Raw genomic sequence first — 27,500 nt, forward strand, 5'->3', positions numbered from 1 at the left:
CCGGTCTCTCATTCTGAATGGCTACGAATATATACACTTTCTCAAAGGGTCCTCAGGTGAGAGATGTAAGAATGCAGGATCTGAGTTTAGATGGAACATTAACACATTTTTGGTCTTAGTCAAGTCTTATCAATTACACGTTGCAGAAGCTTTAAAATACTGACTTTTATTTATTTTACTATTAAACCACAAAACAACACTGTTAGAGAATAAAGAGACACACAGAAGATTGCTTAAATTATCTTAGGAGTTTATTTTCAAAGAAAAAACAAAGGACCATCAGAAAAATACAGGAGTTCCTGCCACACACAGAGAGGACGAACGATACAGTGCCACGACTGAAACACAGACATCCAAATCAGTCGGGAACGTTTCTGAAACGTCAGTATTCATAATCTGTCTGAGTTATTAGCCTTAAACAACTGAGGAAAGAAAAAACAAAAAGTACAATACAAAAAAACAAGCTAGGAGTTCTGTAAGAGAAAACATAAATAAAATGAACATTAGTGTTTGCCTCTGTAAACATTTTTCCTCACAGGTGAACAGTATAATAAGTGAGCACTACTGTATATTACCACTGCACTAGGATCGCTTCACGGCTGCAGAGACGCAAAAATCATACAGTTAGAGAGAAAACGTCTAGAGTTAAAGCTTCACTAGGTCTAGAACTGGAGCACTCGAAGCTTTAAAAAAAAGAAAACAGAAAAAAAGACTGCGTTTCGTCTCCTACATCAGGTCTTAAGTTTCTCCATCGTGTCTCTGGAGTCTCTGGATGCTTCTAGCGCAAACGCCACGAGCCGAGCCACAGCTAAGCTTCACGCGTGGAAAACAACCGCAACAATAATTAATACTTATTAGCATTAAATAAAATTATACAAACTATTAAATAAAAAGCACCTAACCAAAGTGTATGATGGTGAACAATGTGTGTGTGTGATTAGAAGGATAACTGTAAAACTGAAGCAAAATTACGAGGTACATGTGAGAAAATGTTTATGACAGACCCATACAGCGCATGTTGACACACACACACACATTCCGAGCTATAGGATCAGATTAATTCATTTGTCTTAAAGAACAAACGAAGCCTCAAGAAGCAGGTTAAACTTAATGTATGTGTTGTGAGATTGCTATTGCTCTCCTCAGTGGTACAGCTGAGAGGACTTCAGTAACATAGGACACCGTGTGTGGGTGTGAGTGTGTGTGTGTGTGTGTGAGAGTGTGTGAGTGAGAGACGCTCTAAAGAAACGTTAAAAAACCATAAGCGGCAGGTCACCTGACAGGACCCCAGATACATACACACACAGGGGGTGGAATCACACCGATCATGCTAAACGTACGTCACGAGGAGAAGGGGGAGGAGTTATGGTACCCTTACGGTGGTCTGGTTTCACTGAAACTGAACGCTCTTTGCACGGTGAAGACGTGATGCTGAACACAAACTACCGCGAAACGACTCCAAAGTCACACACGACAGACTCAGACAGGCTCAGATTGTTATTGTTACTCTGTTAAACACCGTAAAAAGGAAGGAAGGAAATAAACCAGCGTGGAGTCATGCCTTTCAACTTTTAAGCACAAGAACAGTATTTCACACTACATTCCCACTTAGTGCGTCGGAAATATCTGGAAAAATCTAAAGTTGTATTTAGGGGGAAAAAAACAAACAAAAAAAACATGTGGACATCTATCTAACGAACCTCAGACGACGACGTGTTCGGCATCGCCGGAGTTTAAAACCCAGGGGCGTCTGAACACTTTAGTTTACCTGCTCTGAGGACAAGCTCTTTCTCTCACACACACACACAGCACTGAACTCCCGCGTCTCAACTTCCTTTTTATTTCATATCTTGTTTTCACATCATTTCAGATACGCTCGATAAAACTAGAGACGAGCGAGTGAGAGAGAGTGAGAGAGAGAGAGAGAGAGAGAGAGAGATCCAACGGTGAGAAGAAAGAGGCGGGGTCTTGCTAATGCATATACACACTCAAAAAAAGTCCATGCTTGTTACTCTCTCTGCCTTTTAGAAAAATTAGGAGCTCAGTGAAATGAAAAATATCTATGTCTTTTTATATATATATATATATATATTACTGGGAACGGTGAGAACGTGCGAGTCCTTAAAATCACAGGTAGAAGATTACGAGAATCCATGTATTTATAGTGAATAATAATAATAATAATAATAATAATAATAATGATACTTATAATATTAATCATAATAACAGCCTTAAAATATTATTTTATTGTCCACCTTCTGTCTAGACGATTCACACACACACACCTGTTCATAACCTAAGTTTACTTCACTTTCCCGGGACCTACTACACACACACACACACACACACACTCTCTCTCTCCGTCTCTGAATTTCACCTTCCGTCCTGAACCTCTGACCCCCCCTCCCCCTCCCCCCACACACACTACACCACTTGGTGAATCAGGGATTTCTACAGAAAGAGAACATTTACACGGCTAGCAGTAATACTGTAAGACCAGACCTGACTCGCCTCAGACCTTCCCTCTCTTACACACTTCATTTTTTATTTTATTTTTTTCCCCTCTCTTCGTCTAAATTAAAATTTTCTATACAGCGCCTCAGTCTGGTTTGTGACAGCAAGTGAAAGTCGTTGAACGTGACGTGGTTTCTGCTCATCACACTGAGAATCTCTGGTTTGGACTGTAGGTGGTTGGACGTGTTTTATTCTCGACGCTGTCGTCATCTCGAAAGGGAGTCGTCGTCATTCCAGGCGGAGTGTCGGTGTTTACCAGCTGAGTAAGGACGTGCGTCCGAGTGTCATAAAGTAGACCTGGCTGGAACCTCCAGAGCGCACGGACGCGAAGAAAACCTGATGAGAAACAAACAGAGGAATTAGAGCTGTTCTTCACTCTGAGATCGAGATGGAGCGTTAAACTGGCTGTGTGTGAAGTCTGATATGTGTGTGTGTGTGTGTGCGGTCACTGTCACAGTTTTTAAGTGGATTTTGATGAAAAACACGGTTTGGTATAAACGCTCCAAACATCTCTAACTTCCATTTCCTCTCCAGAGCATTCCAGACGCACGTGGTGGCAGCAGTGTAAAGGCGGATGTAATTTTTTGTCGATACTCTGTCTCTTAACTCCATTCATTTACAGAGGACAGGGCTTGATTTTGCAGCGATTAACTGTACAGCTGACGTCATTATTACGAGATACGAGATTTTAAACTGTGTTTTGTTTGCAGAAAATCTAACCAAAAATGAGCGAATGGGCCGTTTCATCCAGTGTGAAAGCTTTACAGATAATATAATAATAATAATAATAATAATAATAATACAGTGCTACACACTGTGAACTAACATTACAAAAACTAAATTTTGCCTTGGCACACGGTCCACTTTCTGCATACAAGCGACCAAGCTGAACGGGTGCGCGTATTTCTGGTAGCTGATCCAAAATTTTTGTGTCAGTAGAAAGTTAAGTAAAGCAAAGTTTTGTTTTTTTTTGCATTTTGTGCATGATTTAGTCAAAACAGCACCATAACAGTTTGTTTTTTAAAGCAACAGGTGGCAAGAGAAATCATAATTTAAGGTTAACTGAGATTTAATGTTTATTTTAATCTCGTTTATTATTTTACTTCATTTACATCTCTTTTATACATTTTTGATTGATCTTATTTGCAAATTAAATGTGTATGCTGACGTACCACTGTGACAACAACAATAATAATAATAAGCGTATTAATTCGTTAACAGGTAGAGAGTAATTATTATTGATGTTGTAATGTTAGAAGTCTGTGTGTGTGTGAGTGTTTGAGAGAGAGGACAGATGAATGTCACCTTGTCGTTGCGCTCACACAGGAACTTGAGCCTCTGAGCTCTCTTATGCATGAACACTCCGTCCAGGTGTCCGGTCTCTACAGAGCGAATCTCGATGGCCTTCTCGCCCCAGCCCATGATCTGGTTGGAGCGAATGTATGCTAAACAAAAAATAAATAAATGAATAAATGGATAAATGTCCTGCTGTGTGTGTGTGTGTGTGTGTGTGTGTGTGTGTGTGTTACTCACCCACAGAGGTGGGCATCTCTCCCCACTGCAGCACCACGTCCTTGGTGATGCGGCCGTAGGTGTTGACATACACACCCTCGTCCTCGTAACACACGAGCAGCTCGATGCCGTCCGTGTTCGGCAGGATGATGATGGCGTGTGACTGAATACTGGTCTGGATCTAAACACCAGGCGAGAGATTGAGAGATCACAGATGTTATGTTTAACACACGTACAGAGATAATTCTATGAATGTTTATTGTTGTTTCTGTTCTAGAACGTACGTGAGTGGGCAGGTAGATGTCGTACACTGCTCCTGAGTCCACGTCTACAGCATGGAACCCTGAGCAGGACCCGTAGATGACCTTTAACCTCTGACCCTCCTCTACAGTCAGGTCCACCAGGAGGGGCTTGTGCACCAGGTCACCAAACGACTGAAACAAACAGGGGGTTTAATTATGAACTCGGTCAGGCGTGTTTATTCGGGTTTTATTTGTGCACGCTGGGTTGAAGGGGACGTCCCCAGGAGAGTCCAGCAGACACTAAAGTACAACTCGGACTAGAACAAGCAGGAACAAGAATCTATAGTATCGTGGGAATGTAACGACTCTTGTAACTACAACACGTAAATCCTCTTTACTTTTATATTATAAAACATTTTAAAAGCTTGTTCTCAGGAAAAATGTAATAATAAAATTTCACTTCAGGGTGAAATAAATTCTACTGACCTTGAAAGCCATAAACTTGTGGTAGGGCTTGGGAGCCCAGGCGTACACCTCCACAGAGTTCTTCAGTGCAAGGACCAGGAACTTGATCCTCTCATATTTTACTGAAAATGAAATGTGAAAGTGTGACATAACCCTGTAGCACGTCATTTACATAGACACATACATATAGTCACATTCATGTGACTATAACATGTACTAAAGCTTTGCTTAATGTGGTTTCGCAAATGTTTTTTCAGAACCTGACTAATAATTGTTTGTGGAAACCAAAAATTTTTTTTTAATGGCTTTTTTTCGTACTTTCTCATGCATTTTATCGCCAAACTATTAAGCACAATATAATTTACTTATTTCGTAACATACAGCTCTGGGGAAAAAAAAGTGACCACTGTAGCATAATCAGTTTCTTATGTATTTTTTTTATTACAGGAGCATGTGTTGGTAAAAAACAGTTTTGTTTGATTTTTTAACAGGAAATTACTTCACAACACATTAAACCAATTAAAATAATTTTCTAAACAAACTGTGTTAATGCTTTGGCTAAATAACATTAATAAATCAGTATTTGGTGGAATAAAAATTACAGCTTTTATGTCTTTTGGCTCTTCACCAGTTTTTCACATTGCTGTTACTTTACACCACTGTTTTTGCAAAAAAGCAAACAGCTCAGCTTTACTTGATGGTTTGTGACCCTCCATCTTCATCTTAATGACTTTCCAGAAGGATGACATCAGTATTTTACATTTTAGTTGAGGGAGACACAGCAGTACAGTACTGTACAGTACACGGGTTCACCATTACATTCCTTTAGGGGTAATGTATTTAGCTGAGTTTGAAATAAAATTATAAAGTGTTTTGAAAGCATATTTAAGGTTATGTATAAATATATAAAAACTATAACTATACTATAAGATAACTATAAAAATAGGCTTTTTTTTCCCCCAACGTTCTCAGAATTTGCTTGTGCTCTAGGAACATAAACACTGTGAATTTCGTGGGGGTCGCCTGTAGTGTGTGGGTTGTATCTCAGTTTGGACTTTTGGTCTCTCATTATTGAGCTGCTGTATTGATTATTTGCCTTATTGATTTGCTGCAGGATTTGCTGCAGAAAAACAAGAGCCTTAAGCATTTTTACTAATTTGCATTATCTGTGTGTATATATTTTAATTAACAGTCAATGATGTTTGTAGAAAAACTTCTAATGGTTGTGAGAAAAATAAAATCAATTAAACAAAAGCACAGACCTACAGTACATGTCAGACCCTTTATCTGCTGCATACAGATTACAGTTACAGTCTTGGTTTAATGTGTTATTAAAATACTTCAGGACAATAATTCAAATAGTAGTATTAATAATAAAAATCAGTTTTTTGCTCTACTTTAAAATCTTGTTCAGCTGCCTCAGGGTGCACGGAACTGAGAAAAAGGGGACGTACCGACTTTGTAATGGACACACCCCTCCAGATCTCCTACGGTGGTCCATCCCTGCTTCTTCTCCACCTCAGGGTCATTGTGGAGAATCTTGTTCCTCAGCCAGGACAAGTAGTACACCCGCAACTTATTCTTTTTCCCTGAGGAGGACGAGACACGAGTCAGTAAAACGCAGCACTAAGATGATGTACAGTGATTTATGAGGGCTGAGACGCGGACTGAAATCTGAAGCGAGCATTTTCTCCATTGTGACCGTGTGTGTGTGTGTGTGTGTGTGTGTGTGTGCATAAAGCATGTCTTTATTTTGTGTCTAGAGTAGTGACTGTTTTTTAGTAGCTGTACTAAAACAACGGCCTCCGAGAAGAAAGAAAAGAAAAAAAGTTTCAAAGTCTGTAGCAGTGCGAGAGACGAATCTGTTTAACGATGACGTATCGTCACATTTCTGCGAAATCCTCAAAAGGAGGCAAAAGCAAATGTTATTAGAAACTGAATATTTTTGAGCTGTGAGACGAATCGCCTAAGTTTCTATTATTTCTTATGGGGAATTAATTTCTTTTTTTGATTCTTTGGATTACAAGCAGGTTTCTGGAACGAATTACGCTCGCAATTCAAGGTTTAACTGTAACCATGTCACCAAGTACATCCTCTTAAACACAACTGTATACTTGTTCACAACCCCATTCTCTCTTTCTCTCTCTCAGACTGTGACCCTGACTCTTTCAGGACCTGCCACGCCCACACTGATGCTCTACTTCTGCTTGGTGTCTCCTCCACCTGAGAATGACTGGCTGCTGCGGAGGACTGCTGCGGGGAAAGCCTTAAATTAAGATTCAATATCTGAAAATAGTCAGTGCTGCGGTCAGTGCTCACTTAGTGCCAGCTCAGTGATCTTACTATCTAGCAACGACGGCGAGTTTTCTTTCCCCTGTGGTTCATCTCCTCTCTGGTTCCTCTTCCTCATGGGGGAAAGTAAAAATAAAAAAACCCGGGAGTTTTCCCCCCCACTATCACTGGCTTGACTAACAGGAATCTAAACCTAAATCTGGACTTATATTTGCATTATGATACTTGTTAAAAGTGATGTATAAATAAAATGACATTAACGTTATTTAAAACCCTAAAGCCGACCGCTTCACACGCTGAAGGTGTCCCCCCCCCCGCTTTTTTAGTATAGAAAAACTTTTGGAGGTTGTTTCTAACGCCTAAATTTATTTTGTTTTCCTTTCTAAAGAAGGAATTATGGGATGACTGCTTCTAATCAGCACTTTGTGGCTTATGTAATGGAATCATCAGCGTGCGTGTATGAACTGCACAGTGCATGGTTGTGACGAGGTTTACTCAATTTCCTTAGAAGTTGGGAAGCTGTAATGTGCTTTAGCAACTCGTCCTCATGACCACAAAAACTGGTACAGAGTAAACTCTAACCAAAATCCCCCCAAAAACGGAAACATAAAGTGTAATTATATACTGGCATTCACGTACAGATTCTGAGATTGCACAAAAATACTGATAAATGACATGTTTCCCCGTAAGGCACACAATATCGTGTACGGTTACAAGATGGGGAAAAAAAGCCCCTTAATTCTGTTTTCTTTCATTTTATCCAGACAGTGTACCTGATATGGTCACCAGCACGTTTAAACCCTCCAGGACGTCCATTTGCTGAAAGCGTCTGCGGTTAATGAGGGGATAGACCTTCCCCTGACCGCTACGATCCAGCAGCATCAGACCGCTCTCCGTCCCCACCAGAAGATTCACACCTGGCAGAGAAAAACAAGCACTCTGAATTCAAAGAAATAAAATAAAAGTTTGCAGTCAGATCATCACAAATTAAACCCCAGGATAAGTACAGCTGCTGGTTGGTGTTTGAATACAGTACATACCTACAGAAACACACAAATTAGATATAACCAGTAGTTTTATTGTGTGTGTGTGTGTGTGTGTGTGTGTGTGTGTACGTGACACTCACCCCACAGAGCGGCACACAGGATCTCAGAGTTGAAGCGCTTCTTGTACTTGCGGATCTCGGGCGTGTCACTCTGGGGACGAGTGTTCACCGGGTTCACGTTCACCACAGAGCCCTTGCGGGACGCGTCCTGCCTCAGCGCCTCCTGCAGCCTTGCGTCGTTCGCGTAACCTGAGGTCAAAGGTCACATGCAGCCGAATACAGCGCATGTTAAACATTAGACACATCAAAGGGACCATTAAATAAATACACATCCACAACCAGTGATGGGGGGAAAAAACAGACTGGAGTAACAGCATGACCACATACTGTACATCTTAATCATGTAGTTCTAATGAAGAAATATTGAGAAGGTTTTTAAATGTTTATATTAATGTGTTTGTTCTGTTTCCTGCATTTCAGGGCAACTGATAGTGACGACAGTTCAACTGATGTTAAAATAAAAAAAATAAAAAAATCTTGTGATAGGTTTTAATGGTATAAGAAAATAAGCACTGATTTTGCCCAAATCCGTATCAGACTTGAGTCACAGGAGTTTCTTCATGTTCAGTTTTTTGATCGTATATTACATTTCAAATTATATTCACATTTGTTTGCCAGAATTTGTGCTGTTTTGAGAATGTAGAAAATGATTTACATTGTACTATTTACTCCCTATTAAAGATTATTATTTGCATGCTTTATACTTATTTTTATATTTATCTTTATATTTCTCATTATAACGTTATATTTTTCTCACAATAATACAATTATTCACTCTCATAATTACCAAATATGTCTCTTTATACAGCAGGGAGAACCACACACACCACAGGAGTCCAGGGGGTGCCTATATTGTTGTCTGTGATTTCATGCCCTTGTGTGTAAAGTTTAATAACTACAGAGGTAGTTAGAAGTGGCTTTATAACCTTGTCCAGACTGATAGATCTCAATTATTTTGGGGCAAACACTTCTTCACACAGGGCTATGTAGTTTTGAATTTAATTTTCCCCTTAATAATAAAAACCTCATCTAAAAACTGCATGATGTTTACTTGTGTTATCTTTGACTAATATTTAAACTGGTTGATGATCTGAAACATTAAAGTTTCACTTTTTCACACCACTGTATGTCCTAAGGAACACTCTATGTCCTCTGGGGGTTTTACTAAATAAATCTATCTATTCTGCCCACATTTAAACAAATGCTACACATTTTATTTGTTTATCAAATCATAGATATTTTATTTTAAGCATTTATTTTATTAACTTAGCTTTGTTTATATTTTCATCCTGCACATCCTCCTCCTCCTCAGTAAGACACGCGAGTGTCACGGTGACTCAACTCACCCACGTTGTTGAGAGCGCTCCCGGTGGATGGAGAGATCTGGAGCAGACGCGGGTCGATGAACGGAGTGAAGGAGGACGAAGACTTGTGTTTCTGCATCGTAGCAGACTGAGACTGCACATGATTCAAAAGAAACAACAGACAGTAAAACACCTTCTGTATTCAGGACAGAACTAAACCTCCAGTTCACATCTCCTTTTAGGGATTGTACACACACACACACACTATATTCTCTGTAAATACAGCTCTCGTACATATTCATACTTCCCCTCCTGTGCACACACTGGACAACATGAACACCACACGGAGCTCTCAGCTCAACAGCTCGTGACCACAGAAGGAGATGAACATGTGACCCGTCCACAGTGAGCGTGTCTTTCTTAGACATGATGAGTGGCCGTTAACCTTCAGTATTACTACACCATATGGAAACTGGTCACCATTCAGACGAGGTTTTCTCTGCAGTGTTTTTAAGTGTGCGACATTCTAGACATGTGATGATGTCAATGACCAACTCTGATGAAATGTAAAAATGAAAGCAGCTACAGGCTTTGATGCCTTAGAGCTGACTAATCAAAGGAATCTCTATTGTATTTACATACAGGGTCAAAGTCTGTTCTGGTTCTGATTCAAGGTTCTGGTTCTTTCCTCATCAGTGCGCCTATGCTCAAGCACAGCTGTAATGAAATGTCATCCTGACGACACAAGTTTAATTTCCTTTATCTGCTTTGCACAGTATCTAATCAGGTGATTGGCCTGCAATCTCACCGCATTTAAATCTTCATGAGGCTGCAGTACTTCCTGTATATTTTGAGTGACAGGTGTCTCATCCAATCAGCAGTAAAACTAGCAAAATATACCTACTTTTTCCGGTTTGTCTGAATTCTCCTTGTGTTTCCTAAATTGTCATTTTGGTTTCTGCTTTATTTATTTATTTATTTTTTGTACTTGACCACTGCCTGTGCTGTTATTATCATCATCAGGTCTAGATTCTACAAGAATTCAGTAGACTTCGTTCTACTCGGTGCTGTGAGTGCAGAAGTTATACTCTGCCTCTTTTGGCCAAAATGTGCTAAAGAGAGAAAAAAAAAAACTTGAGCAAGAACTATCACCGAAATCTGAGCAAAAGAACTAATTATACGGAATAGTGCAAATCATTAATTGTGTGATCTCACAAATATGAATCAAATATAGTTACGATGCTGCAGTAAAGGCGCTGGTCTCACACAGGTGTAGTACATTAACACACATTTAAGGTTTGTAATGAAATCTTTCAGTTTTACAACTAAATTAATCCAGAGACATCTTGTGTTCTATAGAGGATTATACCTCAATTGAGTTAACGTTCATGTTCTGTAACACCAAATAACCCAAATCACACACACAAAAAAACAAGTCAAGTAGGTTTTAAGGTGATTAAAGAAGAAAACTTGACATGCAGAAGACAAACACAACGTGAGAAAGCAGAGAAGCAGAAAATATGAAAAACTCAAATGTGTTAAAAACATAAACTAACTAAAACTAGTTGAAGAGAATACAGCAGGTGTTGCGCATTAGAGCTGTGTGTGCGCGTGTGTGAGATAGATGTGGATTGTTAAACAACCCTTTATGTCATAAAGGACGTCTCAGACAGCCGTGCAGGACATTTTCTTAGAGAAGGTGGTGTTAGGAGCTCTACGGTCAGAGTTTAGTATGAAGCCAAGATCGAGACTGATGTCCATCACATCAGAGAGGAAGCAGATGAGGAAGAGAGAACTACACTACAGGCTCCTCACAGTTAATCACGGTTATAAGGTAGAGGTTATCCGAGAGGTGTTAATCAGCCAGGACAGACAGGCGCGCTGACGTACCTCAAGAGAACAGGGCAGTCTGTCCGGGGTGGCAAGAGGGGACAGGGCAGGACTGCTGAGGCATGAGGATGTGGAAGACGGGGTGGAAGGGCAGGAAGAAGGGGGTGAGGGATGACTCTGCTGGAGCAGGTCGGGCAAGAGGTGAATTCGGCCCGGATAGCCGTTCCGATCGCTCCGGTCGCTCGAGCTCGAGGCCGGCGCGGGCACCGCGCACTTTTTAACATCACCTGCGCTCTGGAATTGAGAAGAGGCGGTTTGGGTGTGGCGGTCTGGGCACTGGGAGGAGCCAGCGCACAATCAGGTAGAAAAACTTCTAAAAATGGGCCTCATCACATTTAGCGAATCGCACAATCTTTAGAGAAAAACCAAGAATGCTTCAAACAAACAAACAAGTAATTATCTAGTATAAAGCGAATGCTATTTAAAAAATTTAAGAGCGAGCATGGATAATAAACAGTAAACACATATTAGGGATGCACTGATTTATCGTCTGTACATCAGTATATCGCTCGATATTCTTGTTAACATCCTGGAGCATTATTCGCTACAAGATACATAATCGTTACATGTACAGTATGTACGTTAAATATTTATACATTTCTAAGTGTTTATTGTTACGACTCACATGATATAAAGCTGTAAGCAAACACTGGAATCAGCCCAGAATTTAATAAACAGTGCATCTTTTATTTATATTGTGTATACACATACACACACACACCGATCAGCCATAACATTATGACCATCCTCCTCATATTGAGTACGTTCTCCTTTTGTCACCCAAATGCACTGCGTGTTCGGACTCCCTTTTTACAAAAACCAACGTTAACCTTTTCAACAATATGAGTTCCAGTACTGTTGCTCTTTACTGGATCAGACACACACACGGGTCGGGTTTTCCTTCCTTGGATCACTTTTGGTACGTCCTGACCACTGCAGACTAAAACATCCCACAAGAGCTGCAGTTATGGAGTTGATCTGAGCCAGTCGTCTAGACATCACCATTGTCAAGGTGCACACTCACGAGACCGGCCCGTGGAGTCTGATCTCCTGATAGAAGAGAGGATGTACAGTCGTGGCCAAAAGTTTTGGGAATTACACAAATATTAGTTTTTACAAAGTTTGCTGCTAAACTGCTTTTAGATCTTTGTTTCAGTTGTTTCTGTGATGTACTGAAATATAATTACAAGCACTTCATACGTTTCAAAGGCTTTTATCGACAATTACGTGACATTTATGCAAAGTGTCAATATTTGCAGTGTTGGCCCTTCTTTTTCAGGACCTCTGCAATTCGACTGGGCTCTCAATCAACTTCTGGGCCAAATCCTGACTGATAGCAACCCATTCTTTCATAATCACTTCTTGGAGTTTGTCAGAAGTAGGTGTTTGTCCACCTGCTTCTTGAGGATTGACCACAAGTTCTCAATGGGATTAAGATCTGGGGAGTTTCCAGGCCATGGACCCAAAATTTCAACGTTTTGGTCCCCGAGCCACTTAGTTATCACTTGTGCTTTATGGCATGGTGCTCCATCATGCTGGAAAATGCATTGTTCTTTACCAAACTGTTGTTGGATTGTTGGAAGAAGTTGCTGTTGGAGGGTGTTTTGGTACCATTCTTTATTCATGGCTGTGTTTTTGGGCAAAATTGTGAGTGAGCCCACTCCCTTGGATGAGAAGCAACCCCACACATGAATGGTCTCAGGATGCTTTACTGTTGGCATGACCCAGAACAAGCCTTTTTCCAGATGTCCCAAACAATGAAGATGCTTCATCGGAGAATATGACTTTGCCCCAGTCCTCAGCAGTCCATTCACCATACTTTCTGCAGAAGATCAATCTGTCCCTGGTGTTTTTTTTTTGGAGAGAAGTGGCTTCTTTGCTGCCTTTCTTGACACCAGGTCAGCTTCCAAAAGTCTTGGCCTCACTGTGCGTGCAGATGCGCTCACACCTGCCTGCTGCCATTCCTGAGCAAGCTCTGCACTGGTGGCACTCCGATCCCGCAGCTGAATCCTCTTTAGGAGATGATCCTGGCACTTGTTGGACTTTCTTGGACGCCCTGAAGCCTTCTTAACAAGAATTGAACCTCTTTCCTTGAAGTTCTTGATGTTCCTATAAATTGTTGATTTAGGTACAATCTTAGTAGCCACAATATCACCCTCCTTTTAACATGTCAAGTCTGCCATTCTAACCCAATCAGTATGACATAATGATCTCCAGCCTTGTGCTCGTCAACATTCTCACCTGAGTTAACAAGACGATTACTGAAATGATCTCTGCAGGTCCTTTAATGACAGCAATGAAATGCAGTGGAAAGGTTTTTTTGGGTTAATTTAGTTAAGTTAATTTTCATGGCAAAGAAGGACTATGCAATTCATCTGATCACTCTTCATAAAATTCTGAAGTATATGCAAATTGCTATTATAAAAACTTAAGCAGCAACTTTTCCAATTTCCAATATTTATGTAATTCTCAAAACTTTTGGCCACAACTGTACACTGCAGCACTGTTTTGGTAGCAAAATGGGGACGTACTCAATATGGTCATAATATTCTGGCCGATCGGTGTCTGCATACTGTATATACACATGTACCAAAAGCTGGGCAGAGCAGCCAAAAACTAATTGGAAGAATGTCTGAGGAGAAAAACTGGATTATGAAAAATATAACTTAACAATAACAAAAAAAAAAACAAAGAAAACAACATAATGAAAATGGCAGGTGTCAAAAGCAGTGGGATACAGTTTACAGTGAACTCAACACTGTGAGAGCTCTCTGTGGTTTATGTTTATAGTGACGCACAGTGTACATACAAATCATATACACGACTAGTCAAAAGTTTAGACACGTCGTCTAACTCCATGTTCTTTCCTGATTTTTATTTCTCTCTACACTGTAAATCAACACTGAAGGTCGTTTCTCCAAAATACACAATAACCTCCTTAGAACAGTTGATATTGAGATCTATCTGCTACTTCTGCTCTGTAAATCCTTTATAACTGCTCTAATCTGAGGCGCTGTTTGTTAATCTGTGATTTCTATGGCTGGTAACTCTGAAGTCTGTTTCATCACAGTGCTTGATGGTGGGTTTTGCACCCTGTTCGAGAACAGCTTGTACAGACCTTCATGTCTTAAAATAACAGCTGACTGTAGTAGTTTTTACTTGATTACCTAATGCTGTATGTGTGTTATTTCACAGTTTTAAAATCTCCAGTATTGTGTCCAACCTTCTGACTGATACTGTGTATGCACTGTTTCCCCGATAACGGGACAGGCACGGCAGGTCGCCATGGCAATGAGACCCCATCAATATATTTCTTTCCTCTAATACCATCCAAAATACACTTGCTTAGAAATAATTACCAAATGAACTCATTTATTAGCATTTAAAAGCTAGAAATAAAAGCTAGCTAGCTGCTACTCGGTATTGATCAAGGGAAAGATTCAAGAGAATATAAAAGTAAGAACATGAATTGAATAATACTATTAATATAATATATAATATATTAAAATCTCATAATATAAGGGCATGTTTTCATGTTACATTTTCTGCATAGTTATACATTTTCATTTATTTATTTTTGGACAGTTTGTTTTTCGACTGTGAAGTTATTGGTAGCTTTGAAAGTAATTTTATGGGCAATAAATACATCTAATTAATTCTGTTTTTCTAGTCGTTTACATAAAAATTACCAACCAAAAGTCTTTTTGAACGAGAATTAAATTACCAAAAACGTCAGCGTGTGTGAACACACCTCTCTGATCTCATCACCACTACATATAACTCCTCGAGCTCCATGCAGGTACATTCTGACTCACCTGTCGCACAACAAGAGTGCTGTCTTTGCACGGGGTGGAGGAAGCATCGTCACCGTCTTCATGGACGACCAAGGTCTTCACGGACTCCGTCTCACCGTTGCTCAGTCTGGAAGATCTATCGGACGAATAATCAACGCCGTTAATGACAATATAGTTATAGCCGCTATAATGAATGAAACAGCATTATGACTCTGGAGTTCCCACCCTCCACGCGAGTCCTCTGGGCCCGAGGTGGACTCTCCTCCCTCCTGATCCACCTCTTCATCATCTTCGTCGTCAGTTGTTCCTGAATCATCACTGGAGGAAGAGTAATCGGTGACCTTGTGCGGTGGCCTCACGTCCTCCACGGCACGCAGCTCTTTGGCCAGAGCCGTCAGATCCTACGGGCGAACAGCCGCCAGTTAAACACGGACACACCTTTCACTTTCAAGCTCTCTCTCGTTGCTCTCTCACAAGTCTTTTAATATATTATCCTGCATTATGACATCGTTAATATTGAGCTGCTCTTTTTGTCTTTGCTCTCTCTCTCTTCTCTCCCACCTTCTCTTTATTTGTTAGTTAGCATTCAAGGTTAAGAGTTTAGTTTGTGGCACAACTCAAATGCAACATGATTGTAAAAAGTCATTAGACGCCAACAGAAAATCAGAGACGAGCAAAATAATCAAAGAAACAATCATAGCAGATGATTGACAGTCTCCAGTAAGGCCACGCAGTTCACCTGTTAGTGAGCCTGTACAAACACAATCAGAAAAGTGTTAATAAGGTTACGTAATGTCGACTCAACAACGCCAACCCGAGACAGACTGACAGAGAGAGAGAGAACATAGATTTTAAGCAGAAGACGAGCCATTAGTACGTCAGTTAATTGGATGCAAGCCGCTTGTTCAAGGTTCAAGACGTGACCCGCTCATGCTTACCACATCAGCCTGAGGATGACCCCAGAATGACCCCAGAGTCCACAGCAGAGTCATGGAAAAAAAAAAAAAACGCCAAGATATTCCAAAACTTAAACCAGATTACAAACCAGCCTGCGATCAATACACATGGAATTCTCAAAACAAACAAACAATCACACACACTCACACACACCACTCTCTGCTAAATTACACACATGCACACTTGTGTGCTCTACAGCTCTCACCACCGGACGCCCGGGCCGAGCTACGTCCTTTTTCTCCTCTGCTTTTTTGGCCGGGTGCTCCTGCCTCTGTTGAGAGCCCTCAGACTTAGAAGAGGCTGCAGAAGAAGACAGAAGTGTGAAGAGTGGACACATCACTGATCAGCTCCTCACAGAACATATTTCTGAATAAAATATCAATCCCAAATATATTAGATTTAACCCTATTTTAGTGTTTCTGAAGACTCAGTATACACCGATCAGCCATAACATTAAAACCATCGTGGATCAGACTTGTTAGTCCAGAGCATTCACACGGGGGTGTAATCAGATTAGGATCATGTGCTGGTCTCTAATCTCCACAGACATGGTAGAGACATGGGGACTCATGATCCTATCACCAGGTTACTGATATATAACTGATACCCAGCGCTATTCACTTCCCATGGTGGTGGTGGTGTAAGTGTCGTGGCTGGTCGATGTATTTAAGGAACAGATATGCACAGTCTCTGAACGTTTCTGAATGAGAGATCATGATTTCAGCCGTGAAATCGCCAATTTACATCTAAATGTATAAAAATGTAAGACCCGATTTAGAACATGACATCTCTGATCAAACACCACTTGATCTTTCAATAAGCAAAAGTATTAGAACAGACAGTCCAAAGGCTGAGTAAATTATCTCTAATATTTGGTTTTATAACTGCATCAAGCCCAAGACGGACCGACTAAACTGCTTTTCCAGGCTTGTACCCGCCCGCGCACACATTTTAGTTGGTGCTTCTCGTGATGTCTTGTGAGGTGTGAAGCTAATTAAGGTCTGATGATTGACTTGTCCAGTTGATAAACCTTCCACGTTTCCCCCTCTGTTGTTGTTGGCACTGTGGTTTGGTTGTTTGTTTTACTGTAAGATGAATTAGAGTGGATGCATTTCTCAGTAATTTGTTAGACAAAATGTTTCTGTAGACGTCTGAACTCATCATGAGTTCCATCATCAGTAAAGATCAGCGAGGCTGTATGAGAAGCAACCAGACAAACCTAAGCCCTTACTCCAGGCTTCAGCCATGCTTCTGCGTTTCGCATAATGACGAGATCATTAATTTCTCCACACTTTTACCTTTCTGTCTCTTCAGTAGGGATTCAATAGTTATCTAATTCTTACAGTTGACGAGTTGCTTTTACCATGTGGTATGACTTCTATATTTCTTCTCAATCTTCTCAAACTGTGGATTGTGATATCACCAACTATCTCAGTGGAACGTATCACTCACTACTGTCTTAAGGTTTTTCTTCACTGCTCTTACAAATGTTCATCATCATCTCTCGTGTTCTCAGTCTGCTCCGTGTCTGGTTGTTCGTACACCAGTGGCTTTGTTTTTCCTTCTTTTCTCAGGACATTCCACGTTGTTGTACTGGCTGTGCCTAATGCCTGTGTAATGGCTCTGATGTAGTTTCTCCTCTTTTTTTTCAGTTTTAAATTAACTTGCTATTCTTACACAGATGTCTCTCTGATCTACACGCTGGTTTATCTTTTTTAACAACAAATGTAATCTTCAAAGGGAAAAACCTCAGCTCAGACCTGTAGTAATGCCTTTAGAGCGAATAATGGTTTAATCAGTCAAAAGAAACACCTGTTCCAATATTTTTGATTACCTGAAACAGAAAATGTTTAAAACATCTAAAAGGAAAAAAAAAACGGAAATAAAAGCTAAAATTCTGACCCATCATCTCATTCATCTTTTGATCTCTATGTTAGAGTGTGTGTGTGTACTCACTTCGTGGTCTGAATCTTTCTCCTGACCCGGTGTTGGAGTTGCTGGATGTGGAACTGGACCCTGATGAGCTGCTGCTGCTGGGCCTGGGTGCCATCCTCTCTACACGCTCCCAGAGCAATCGTGGATCTGCGGTACTATGGAGACAGGTACGTGTGTGTGTGATCGCTACACAACCCCACACACACACACACACACACCACGCTCACTCACCTGGCAAGGTTCTTCTGAGGCGGCAGGTTGCTCTGAGGCGCGCCACCTGGCTGAGGGACGTCACGGCGAGAGAGTACTGGTGACCTGGAGGTTGTTCTTACCGGAACCTTCCAGGGAGACATGCAGGGACACTCGTTGATGGACAGACAGTGTGTGTGTATAGTGTGTAAGAGCGTTTTGGACTGATGTGAAATACACACACTACTCACTAGTGTCCCCTCAGGTTACTACAGTACGTACACACTCAGAAATGCCCACCAGGATAAACAGAGAGCTGCGAAATCTGACAAACTTCAGAGTGAGAGAGTGAGCGGTCTGGGCCTGTGCTTACCCGGGGAGGCTCTTCGTGCGAGCGGGGCGGCGGCTCGGGGCAGGCCGGGTGCTGGTGGGCTCGGACATGAGCGAGCGAGGGAGCGGACTCGCTGAATGAGAGCGAGTGGGAGTTAGGAGCGCCCGAGCTGCTCTTTAGAGCGGCCACCTGGGACCACTGCACCTTTTTCCCGGAGACGGAGCGGCACGAAGCGATGAAGTGGGGTGGGGACACATAAGGGGGAAAAGAAAGGGTTTGGTGGGGAGGATGAGGAAAACAGTTATGACAGATGAAAGTTATGACCAAAAAAAAAAAAAAAAAAAAGCAAACAAACAGCTTGTTTAAATTTTTTTTAACATAAATGCCAACACACACAAAACACACAAATGAGAAATCAGTTAAATTGAGGGGAACATTAGAAACCACAACAAAAATAAAAGCATGAATGATTAGAGAAAATGGGCTGGCACGCGAGGAAGTTAAGGAGCGAATGATGAGCTCTGGGAAGGTAACTGGGATCAGATGATTGGGAACGCCACACTGGCTGTGTAAACCGCAGCACAGTCGCTTTATTTCTGTTTTAAGTAAACTGGGTCACCCAAAATGAGCCATAGAGGACTGTTTGTTCACCTTCTAACACCAAGAGATTTGGAAGAGATAAAGCTGACCAAGAAAAGAAAAGAAAAGTGAGTAACACTTCTGAGAGAGTGAGAGAGAGTGAGGACACCAGAGGAGAGCAAAGCAAAGAGAAAGAGAGCTTACAAACCCCTATGTACTACATCTAAACTACCTGACTAAAGAGAGAGCAAGAAAGAGAGCAAAGTAGGTCTCAGTGAACAGTACTGAGAATGGAGCGGTAGAGCACGAGCACTACCAGAGAAAGGGGGTTAGTGAGTGTTAGCAGGAAGTGTAGCTGTAAAAAGATTAGACATGTTAGTATGATGTGGGAGAAATTAGAGAATGAGTGGAGCAGAGAAAGGAGAAGACTATATAATGAAATACTCCAGCGTCTTTTCACACCTCTAGCGTGATTGCAAGGCGACAATTTCAACACATTTCCCTGAACTTAAAAAAAAGAACAGACAGACCATTGTTCCTAAAACACGACATTCAAGGTTACTTGTGCATCACTTATTCCACAACATGCCCTTCACACCCGAACGTTAAAGGTCGTAGGGCATCGTGTACACACACACACACACACACACACACACACACACACACACACACAACTGACTCAGGTCTTAACAAATTCACAGAAGAGTGGAGCAACACAATAAAAGTGAGTTCTCCACAGGAAACCCCCCTCCCACCCCCTTATTCTCACACAACTACTCTTTGTTCTGCCTTATTTAAAAAAAAAAAATTAGATGAAGATTTATACTTTTTTTTTTAAACCTGATTATTAAAGATTTATTAACAGATTTTTACAACTATGAAGGTCTTAAAAGGGGAGAGAAGAGGAAAACTAATCATCTTTCATAATCTTATAAGGGAGCTTACAAATAATTTCACACCATTTCCTCAGCGCAAGGAAACATGCTGAAACTCCCATCTGTTATAATCACATAGCTAGAGGACGGGAAGGTTCACAGGACAGACGCTGGAGTATTTCAACCTCAAGAATGGGAAAAAAATGAAGAAACCCCGTCCCTCAGGATGAAACACAGAGCTAGAGAAAGAATGAGGAAAGAGAAAGGACAGATCTAAATGGAAAAAAATAATAAAGGGTTCCTCTGGTAGATGTCATCAATACAGGGTAAACACCTGGTGATTTTTCCCCCCTAAAGCTCATGGTTATTTGATAAATCCTTTAAAAAAATTTCCACCCTGTTTTGGAGGATTTAATTTTCCTCAAAGATCTACAAAAACATTAATAAATACTGACCACAGCAGAGAAACACCACAGCGTGTATAGGGACCTGTTGTCCAACATCTCAGGGTGAGGCGTTACCGTGGTTACCTGAGGTTCCATGGGGCGGTGCAGGGCAGGCTGAGCCGACTCGGGGGCGCTACCGTTGGAATAGGTTTCGGCGCGAGGAGGAACGGCGGGAGGCTGCTTCGGCACCCCTGCGGCCTGTGGAGAGCCTTGAACATTCCTGCGGTGCCGCTCATCCGCCTGCAAACCCAACAGCAACGAAACACACAACGTTAACCACGAATAGAGGATACAGCGCAGAAAAACACCAAAGAGAGGACACGACCAGAACACTGAGAACAAGTGAGAAACCTGTATGAAGTTATTTGTCTCAGGCACAAAACAGTACCCAAGTTAAAGGTGAGTAACAGATTTCAAAATGCACTCGTGCGAAAGCAGATCAGAAGAGAGAGAAAGTAAAAAAAATGAAAATTCTGCAAAAAAAAAAGCAAGATAAAAGAAAAATCAGCCAAACTATTTATAAAACAGTATTTAAGCCAAAAGAAAATGCATAAGGAAAAAGAATGACAAATAGATTTATTTATTTTTTCTCTACTAACACTACAGTATGTGATTAGATGAAATCTCGAGCAGAACCATGTGCTTGAAGAACGGCGTCAGAGTACAAACACCACGACAGCAGCAGGAAAGACTGGGAGCTTTTTCTTCACACGGCTACTCTGTGTACATCGTTCGATAAGGCAAAGCATCGCTAGTTTATTAATACAAGCAGAAAGATAAACAGGTGGAGGCCTGGAGTTATTAGTGCAGGTGAGCAAGCGTGAGGCAGCAGTGGCGGTTAATACCCTTCTCTACACGGAGAGGTGGGCGGGGTTACTGTCCGAACAAAGACGGAGATTATTAGTGCAAGAGGTTTTAAGGCATCACCTCTCTGACTGGCTCTGAGTCAGGGGCGGGGCACTGGGACTGAGACGGAAGAGTGTGAGTGGCCTGGCCCTGGTTCTGGTTCTGGTCCTGGGCGTGGGGGATGGGGGCGGTCTGAGGAATGGAGCTCCTCCGCGTTTGGTCTTGAGGAGCAAGAAGATCCTTCTCTTTCTCTTTGGGAACCTGTTGAGGCTGAGGGATTTGTTTTTTTTCCTGCGGTTGAGGAATCCTGCTCCTGTCCTGTGAGGACGAGGACGACGTTGGCGCTGGCGGTGGGGTTTTGGTCCTTTCGACAGCTGACTGCTGCAACTGCGGGATTCTGGACTTCTCCTGGTTCGTCAGTGGCGGGGGGTTCTTGCTCTTGTCCTGCTCCACCGGAACTTTCCTGCTCTTTTCAGATAGAGGCTGCTGCTGCTGGGGGATTTTGCTCCTTTGAGCCGAGGACGGGGGCTGCGTGGGGTTTCGGTTTTTGTCTGCGGCAGGGGGCGGAGCTTGAGGCTGCTGTTGGAGGTTTTTAGCCTGTTGCAGGGAGAGTAGGTAGGCCTGCTCCTGCTGTAACTTTCTCTGCAGTCTCTCAGCCTGTCTCTGCTCCTCCAGCTCCCTCCACTTAAACTCCTGACACACACACACAGTGCGTAAAACAAGACGCATGGATTATCTGCTGCAGAGGTTTTTAACTTGACGTCTGTACGGTGGGTTAATTCACAGAAAGGATAATAATGTTAACGACAGAAAAGCGTTTAGTCTTGTTGATTAGAATTCTTTGATTTTAAGATTAGATTTTTTTTCCCCCGTGAGAAATCTTTGATGTTAAGAATTCGCGCATCTCTAAGGTGAAGTGCTTTACAGGAATAATAAAAAAAAAAAGATTAACAGAACGAAAGTTAGAATTAACGTCAACAGTATGTCTAGTCGTTCTTGTTAATAACGTGGAATTCAAATTAGAAAGAAGGAAAATCTTTTAACGCTGAAGCTGCTTGGATTTGTATCATTTCATCAGCTGGAACTGTTGTGCTAAAGAGAACCTCGGACAGACGCACAGACGGACACGTCCCACACACATCCCTCAGGTCTGCTTGGGTGTTCTCTCATGGTTCGGTTTAATTTGCTGAGACAGAATCAGTGCAGTTTGGGTATATTAAGTGCCGATAAAAAATGTAAATAAACCCAACACAACCAAAAGTGGACGATTCAGTGTAAAAGGTGAGATGACCAGAGTGGGGAATGATACAAGAGGCAGCTAAATGAGCCACATGGGGAACGTCCGAAACGCAGGTTTACACCACACACTGCTCCTCACTTAGTTTTGTGTTTTTTTACATTTAGACTTCAAGCCAAATTGTATTTTAAACAAAAAAACAGCTAAAAGACAAAATGTTCTTTTTGAAAAAAGACATCCTGGATTTAAAGGGTTAAACTACTTTAGATTTATTCTAATAATTTCTAGATGTCTTTCACACCCTTTTACACAGATCGACCTAAATGTAGAGACACCAACAGCCAGCGCTCAGCTAGAAACATGTCGGTTCTAAAGGATAAAACTTTACAATAGATTTTTTATTTTTTTTGCAGAACAAAGCTACATAAAGGGCTAGTGGTGAACCATCATCCTTGAGGAAGAAATGTGATCAGATTTATTATTATTATTATTATTATTATTTGAATCGTGACTGGAAATCACTTAAACCTTTGGTGAACTCGATAAAAAAACAAAAAAAAACAATAGTAAAACTCATGGCAATGTTTAATAGTAAGGATAATCTGCCTGTCTCTGCTCCTCCAGCTCCCTCCACCTAAACTCCTGACACACACACAGTGCGTAAAACAAGACGCATGGATTATCTGCTTACTTAATAGTAAGGATAATCTGAAAACATGCTTTGGTTTGTTAGGGAGCATAAAGACTGGACTTTGGAGTGATGAAAAAAGGTCATGTGACCTGATGAGTCCAGACTGAGCTTATTCCAGAGTGATGGGCGTGCCAGGGTGAGAAGGGAAGCACATGAAGCGATGCTCCCATCATGCAAAGTGACCACTGTACAAGTGTTATGATCTGGGGTTGATCAGTACGCAGCCTTATGTGGCAATAAAATGAAGTCAGCTGACAACCTGAATGTACTGAATGACCAGGTTATCACATCTACAGTATATGTATTTTTCTCTTCCCTGATGGTCATATTCTAAGATGACGATGTCAGGATTCATCAGGCTTTAACTGCGACAGAGTTGTTCACACTAGCATGAGACATCGTTCACACACGGATCGGCCACAACCAAACCTTAAACCCTTTAAGAATCTTTGGGATGTGCTGGAGAAGGCTTTACACAGCGATCCGACTCTCTCATCATCAACACAAGATCTCGGAAAGAAACTAATGAGACTTTGGACTGAAATAAATGCTGTAAATTTGAATGAACCTATCAAAACGATAGAAGCAACAGTCGGTTCAATTAAATATTAGTGTGTGACTTTTTTTTTGGCCAAACATTGTGTGTATAAATACAAATATGTCTAAATGTAAAATGACACTCCATAAACTTTTCTTCAGAAAGGAAAAATATGATGTCTGTCTGTCTCCAGAACACATCTACACTGTACATCTTCACGGGTTATTAATTACCAGTCATATTTCTTCCACGATGTTGATGGTTCAGCACTACACCTCCAGGTCGTAATAATGTTAACCCACTTCCAGTCATTTTATTCCAGGCTCTTTGCCTGACGCAGGTCAGTAATTTGACGCTCCTGAAACAGCGACTTCCTAAGTATTTTATATGTTATAACTCCTGCTTCATTGCCCCTTTTCGAACAGTAATAAAAGTGAGCTTTCTGAAGAGAGATGAGGAGGCGAAGGGACACGTGCTCACCAGTAGCATGGCCTGTTCATGCAGAAGCTGCTGCTGTAGGATTTCCAGATGTCTTTGCTCCTCTTCAAGCTGCCTCCTGATGTACTCCTGTTAAACAAACACACCACCATCACCTCAGCACTCGCAGGTCAACTCTGTCTTCACAAATGATCTGAGTGATGAAATCACTCCCCACTTAACTCATCACTTACTGTACATATATACACTACTGTGCAAAAGTCTTAGGCACCATATTTTGTGCTGTACCAATTTTGTTATACATGTTTATAATGTCTGTATAATTATGTACTAAATGATTTAGTATTTCCATATATAACTTAAAAATGAATAAATAAATAACATTACAGGAGAATAAATGCATGGCTGTATAAAAAAAAAAAAAGAAATATAGTACAAGACAGACCAGTTTTCAGATGGAAACATTTTTTATATTTTAGTTTATATTTTTTGCATCTTTTTTTTTTTTTTTAATCCACTGAGGTATACTCTTCTCCGAGTGAGATTACGTTGGTGTTTTAAGATCATGACTTCTCGTGCTGTATGAGATGATGACTAAATCTTGGCACGACTTTAACAGGCATATTCTACGCAGGATCTGCAAAAACGGGAAGAAGAGGCTGAGAAATGCTTACAGAGCACAATGTGTACATGTGAAGCATGTGGCGTAAATAATGAACTCAAAATAAAGTATATGGAGTGTTTCCTCTTACTGGCATTAAAAGGAGAAGAGCTCAGAGCAGAGAGCTGCTGGACAAAACAGGACACGAACGGACGTTCTTGGACTAAAAGTTCCGCTTTATGTAATGAACCAATGAGAAAGGGTACGTCTGCCGTCCTCCATGTCATTAACCTGGTGTCAGGAAGTCTAATGCACGTCTGAAATGTCTCTATATGCTGTAATGTAATGCAATTTCACTACACTGGGACTACAAACCTGCTCCAGCAGGACAATGCACCCAGCCCGCTCCAGAAATGTCCTATTCGTGTGATTTGTAATAATTGCGGAGGTTGTCTTTGATCTCCAGCCCGTACATGTCTGTGATTTCGTGGGGTTGTATACCATTTCCTTTTTTTTTCCTCTGCACCTTTTTGTCCATCTTCCATGAAGACCAGAGGTTTCACTGGAGTATTTTAGGTGCCGGGTCACATCACTACACATCACAATAATGCAGTGTACAGGAAGAGAAAAACTGCAGATAGGGCTGTATGTATGAAATGTAATATTTGTAATATGTAATATATAACATGTAAAATAAATCCCCATGCGAACCTGTGTAAAAGATTGCAAAAGTGTAATCACTCGAGTTTCCTGCACAGAACCCCTGAACTCAACTCCACTGAACTGGTGAGAGGGATCAGGCACACGTTCCAATACCTCGCACCAGTGGATCCAATCATAGCTTCATTTTTCACATCATTATTCCCCCATCATCAGCACCAAGAGAGTAATGATGAACGATCCCTGCACGCAGTGCCTTTTGTATGTCTGATCTGAGCAATAATTCTGTGGATTGGCTTCTAATTTCAGCTTTTCTATTATTCCTAGACTTAAAACCAGTATTAAATATGTATAAAAGCTCATGGCATGTCACGACAACGGAGAATAACGATCAGGTGATCAAGAAACAACACCCACAGTATGTGTGTGACTCTTCGTTGTCGCTGCTCTAATCTTTTCTTTTGTTTTTTGTCACCAAAAGCTTCAGGGTCGGTACGATCATGTGCTCGTGTCAGGGTCATGAGTTCATGTTAACTATTGTTGAAGTAGAACCTTCACCTGTTCACGGTCTGCTCTCCTCTTCTCCTCCTCTGCTCTCCTGCGCTCCTCCTCCTCCTTACGTCTGCGCTCTATCTCCTCTAGACGTCTCTTCTCTTCTTGCTCGCGTCTCCGCTGCTCTCTCTCCTGCTGCCTCCTCATCTCCCGCTCGCGCCGCTGTTGCTGTAGGGCGCCAGCAGAGGGAGACAAAGTGAGACAAAAACACTCCCTAGGGGCCCTGGGCATAATTAACTCGGTCAGCCCTCGGCCGCACCCCTACTGGCCCGTGGGTCTTAAGCAGCTGCCTGCCTTTCCTGCCTCTGGATTTGCTACACTTTCACATTATACCCCAAAGAGCACAGGTTCTAACAAACACCATGGGAACATGACCACACACACACACTCCTCCGTACCTCCTCAAGCCTCCTGCGCTGCTCCTTCTGCTGCTCGATACGTTTCTGGCGCTCAGCGAGTAGTTGGCGTTTGTACTCCTCCTGCTCACGGAGCTGCTGTTCCTGCAGGAGCTGCTGCCTCCTCAGAGCCTCCGAGCGCTCCTTGTTCTCCTGCTGCAGACGGATGAAGTCCCGCCGCAGGGTCGACTCGCCTGGCACGTTCACGATAGAGCTGTGGTGAAGAGGGAGAGAGACACGTCAGCCTACAGGGACAAAACTGTCCTAAACAGAAGGCAAAGCCCGGCTCAGTGACAGACAGATGAAGATTTAATTCTGAGCTTTAAAGTTGACTAAAGTGTGACTAAGCACATGATGAGGCCCTGATTACCCGCTAACAGCGCTAGTGGGAGTTAGCCGTTACTTCTCTGAACTCTGTTCAGCTCCCACCTCATCTGTATACGCAAGTTTCACACTCGCACAGTAATTCAATGTTTCCCCACAAACACACACAGACACACTATACTTTGCCGGGATGCTCGAGTATATTTTCCCATACTTCATAAACGATCTTTCCACAATCGATTAGCTAGTAGCAGACAGGTTCCCCTTCACACCAGCAGAGTACCGCTACCGCTCAAAAGTTTTAGATCACTTAGAGTAAATTTTATTGTTTTCCAAGGAGAAACACACAAAATTAATCTGAATAGAGAAAATAGCAAAAGAACGAGACATGCTGCCATTGTTAGAGTTAGAAATAATGATTTTGATGGAAATAATGAATGTGTTCTTCAAACGTAACCTTCATGGGGAAAAAAAACAAAACAAAAAAACACCCTTTGCAACAATTACAGCCTGGCAGACCATCAGAATTCTAGCTTTTTAAAAGATAATCTGATGAGATTTCACCCTGTGCTTCCTGTAGCGTCTCTTACAAGATTGTCTTAATAGAGTCTTCCTCCGTACCATACCGTCCGGCTCCTCCCACAACAGCTCAGTAGGATTCAGATCCGGAGACTGTGCTGGCCGCTCATTACACTCAGAACTCAGACAAACTTTAACTGTTTGTGAAACGGATAAAATTGTTTGTAAATTTCATAAAAATGTGTTTTATTTTGGAAAACAAATACATT

At 41.6% G+C, this 27,500-nt stretch overlaps 1 protein-coding gene across 9 annotated transcripts in view; it reads right to left on the reverse strand.

The window, feature by feature from the left end:
* Positions 1-229: 229 nt before the first annotated feature.
* Positions 230-27,500, reverse strand: part of map4k4 (mitogen-activated protein kinase kinase kinase kinase 4) — a 62,044-nt gene continuing 34,773 nt past the window's right edge. The window contains exons 12-32 of one of the 9 annotated variants that reach the window (XM_053496041.1): positions 26,392-26,602; positions 26,000-26,161; positions 24,223-24,309; positions 21,358-21,969; positions 20,515-20,670; positions 18,573-18,734; positions 18,242-18,348; positions 18,032-18,165; positions 16,281-16,375; positions 15,344-15,519; positions 15,140-15,254; positions 11,325-11,558; positions 9,477-9,588; positions 8,152-8,319; positions 7,799-7,942; positions 6,188-6,322; positions 4,755-4,855; positions 4,311-4,460; positions 4,048-4,207; positions 3,820-3,959; positions 230-2,850 (exon numbers count right to left, since the gene is read on the reverse strand). In XM_053496041.1, the coding sequence (XP_053352016.1) occupies positions 2,767-2,850; positions 3,820-3,959; positions 4,048-4,207; positions 4,311-4,460; positions 4,755-4,855; positions 6,188-6,322; positions 7,799-7,942; positions 8,152-8,319; positions 9,477-9,588; positions 11,325-11,558; positions 15,140-15,254; positions 15,344-15,519; positions 16,281-16,375; positions 18,032-18,165; positions 18,242-18,348; positions 18,573-18,734; positions 20,515-20,670; positions 21,358-21,969; positions 24,223-24,309; positions 26,000-26,161; positions 26,392-26,602 (3,445 nt within the window). In that variant the 3' untranslated portion in view covers positions 230-2,766. Of the gene's footprint in view, positions 2,851-3,819; positions 3,960-4,047; positions 4,208-4,310; positions 4,461-4,754; positions 4,856-6,187; positions 6,323-7,798; positions 7,943-8,151; positions 8,320-9,476; positions 9,589-11,324; positions 11,559-15,139; positions 15,255-15,343; positions 15,520-16,250; positions 16,376-18,031; positions 18,166-18,241; positions 18,349-18,572; positions 18,735-20,505; positions 20,671-21,357; positions 21,970-24,222; positions 24,310-25,999; positions 26,162-26,391; positions 26,603-27,500 lie in introns of all 9 variants that reach the window. The other 8 variants (XM_053496039.1, XM_053496048.1, XM_053496043.1 and 5 more) reach the window with 8 other exon arrangements.

Source organism: Clarias gariepinus, chromosome 5 (assembly GCF_024256425.1).
Source record: "Clarias gariepinus isolate MV-2021 ecotype Netherlands chromosome 5, CGAR_prim_01v2, whole genome shotgun sequence".
NCBI classification, from domain to species: Eukaryota; Metazoa; Chordata; class Actinopteri; order Siluriformes; family Clariidae; genus Clarias; species Clarias gariepinus.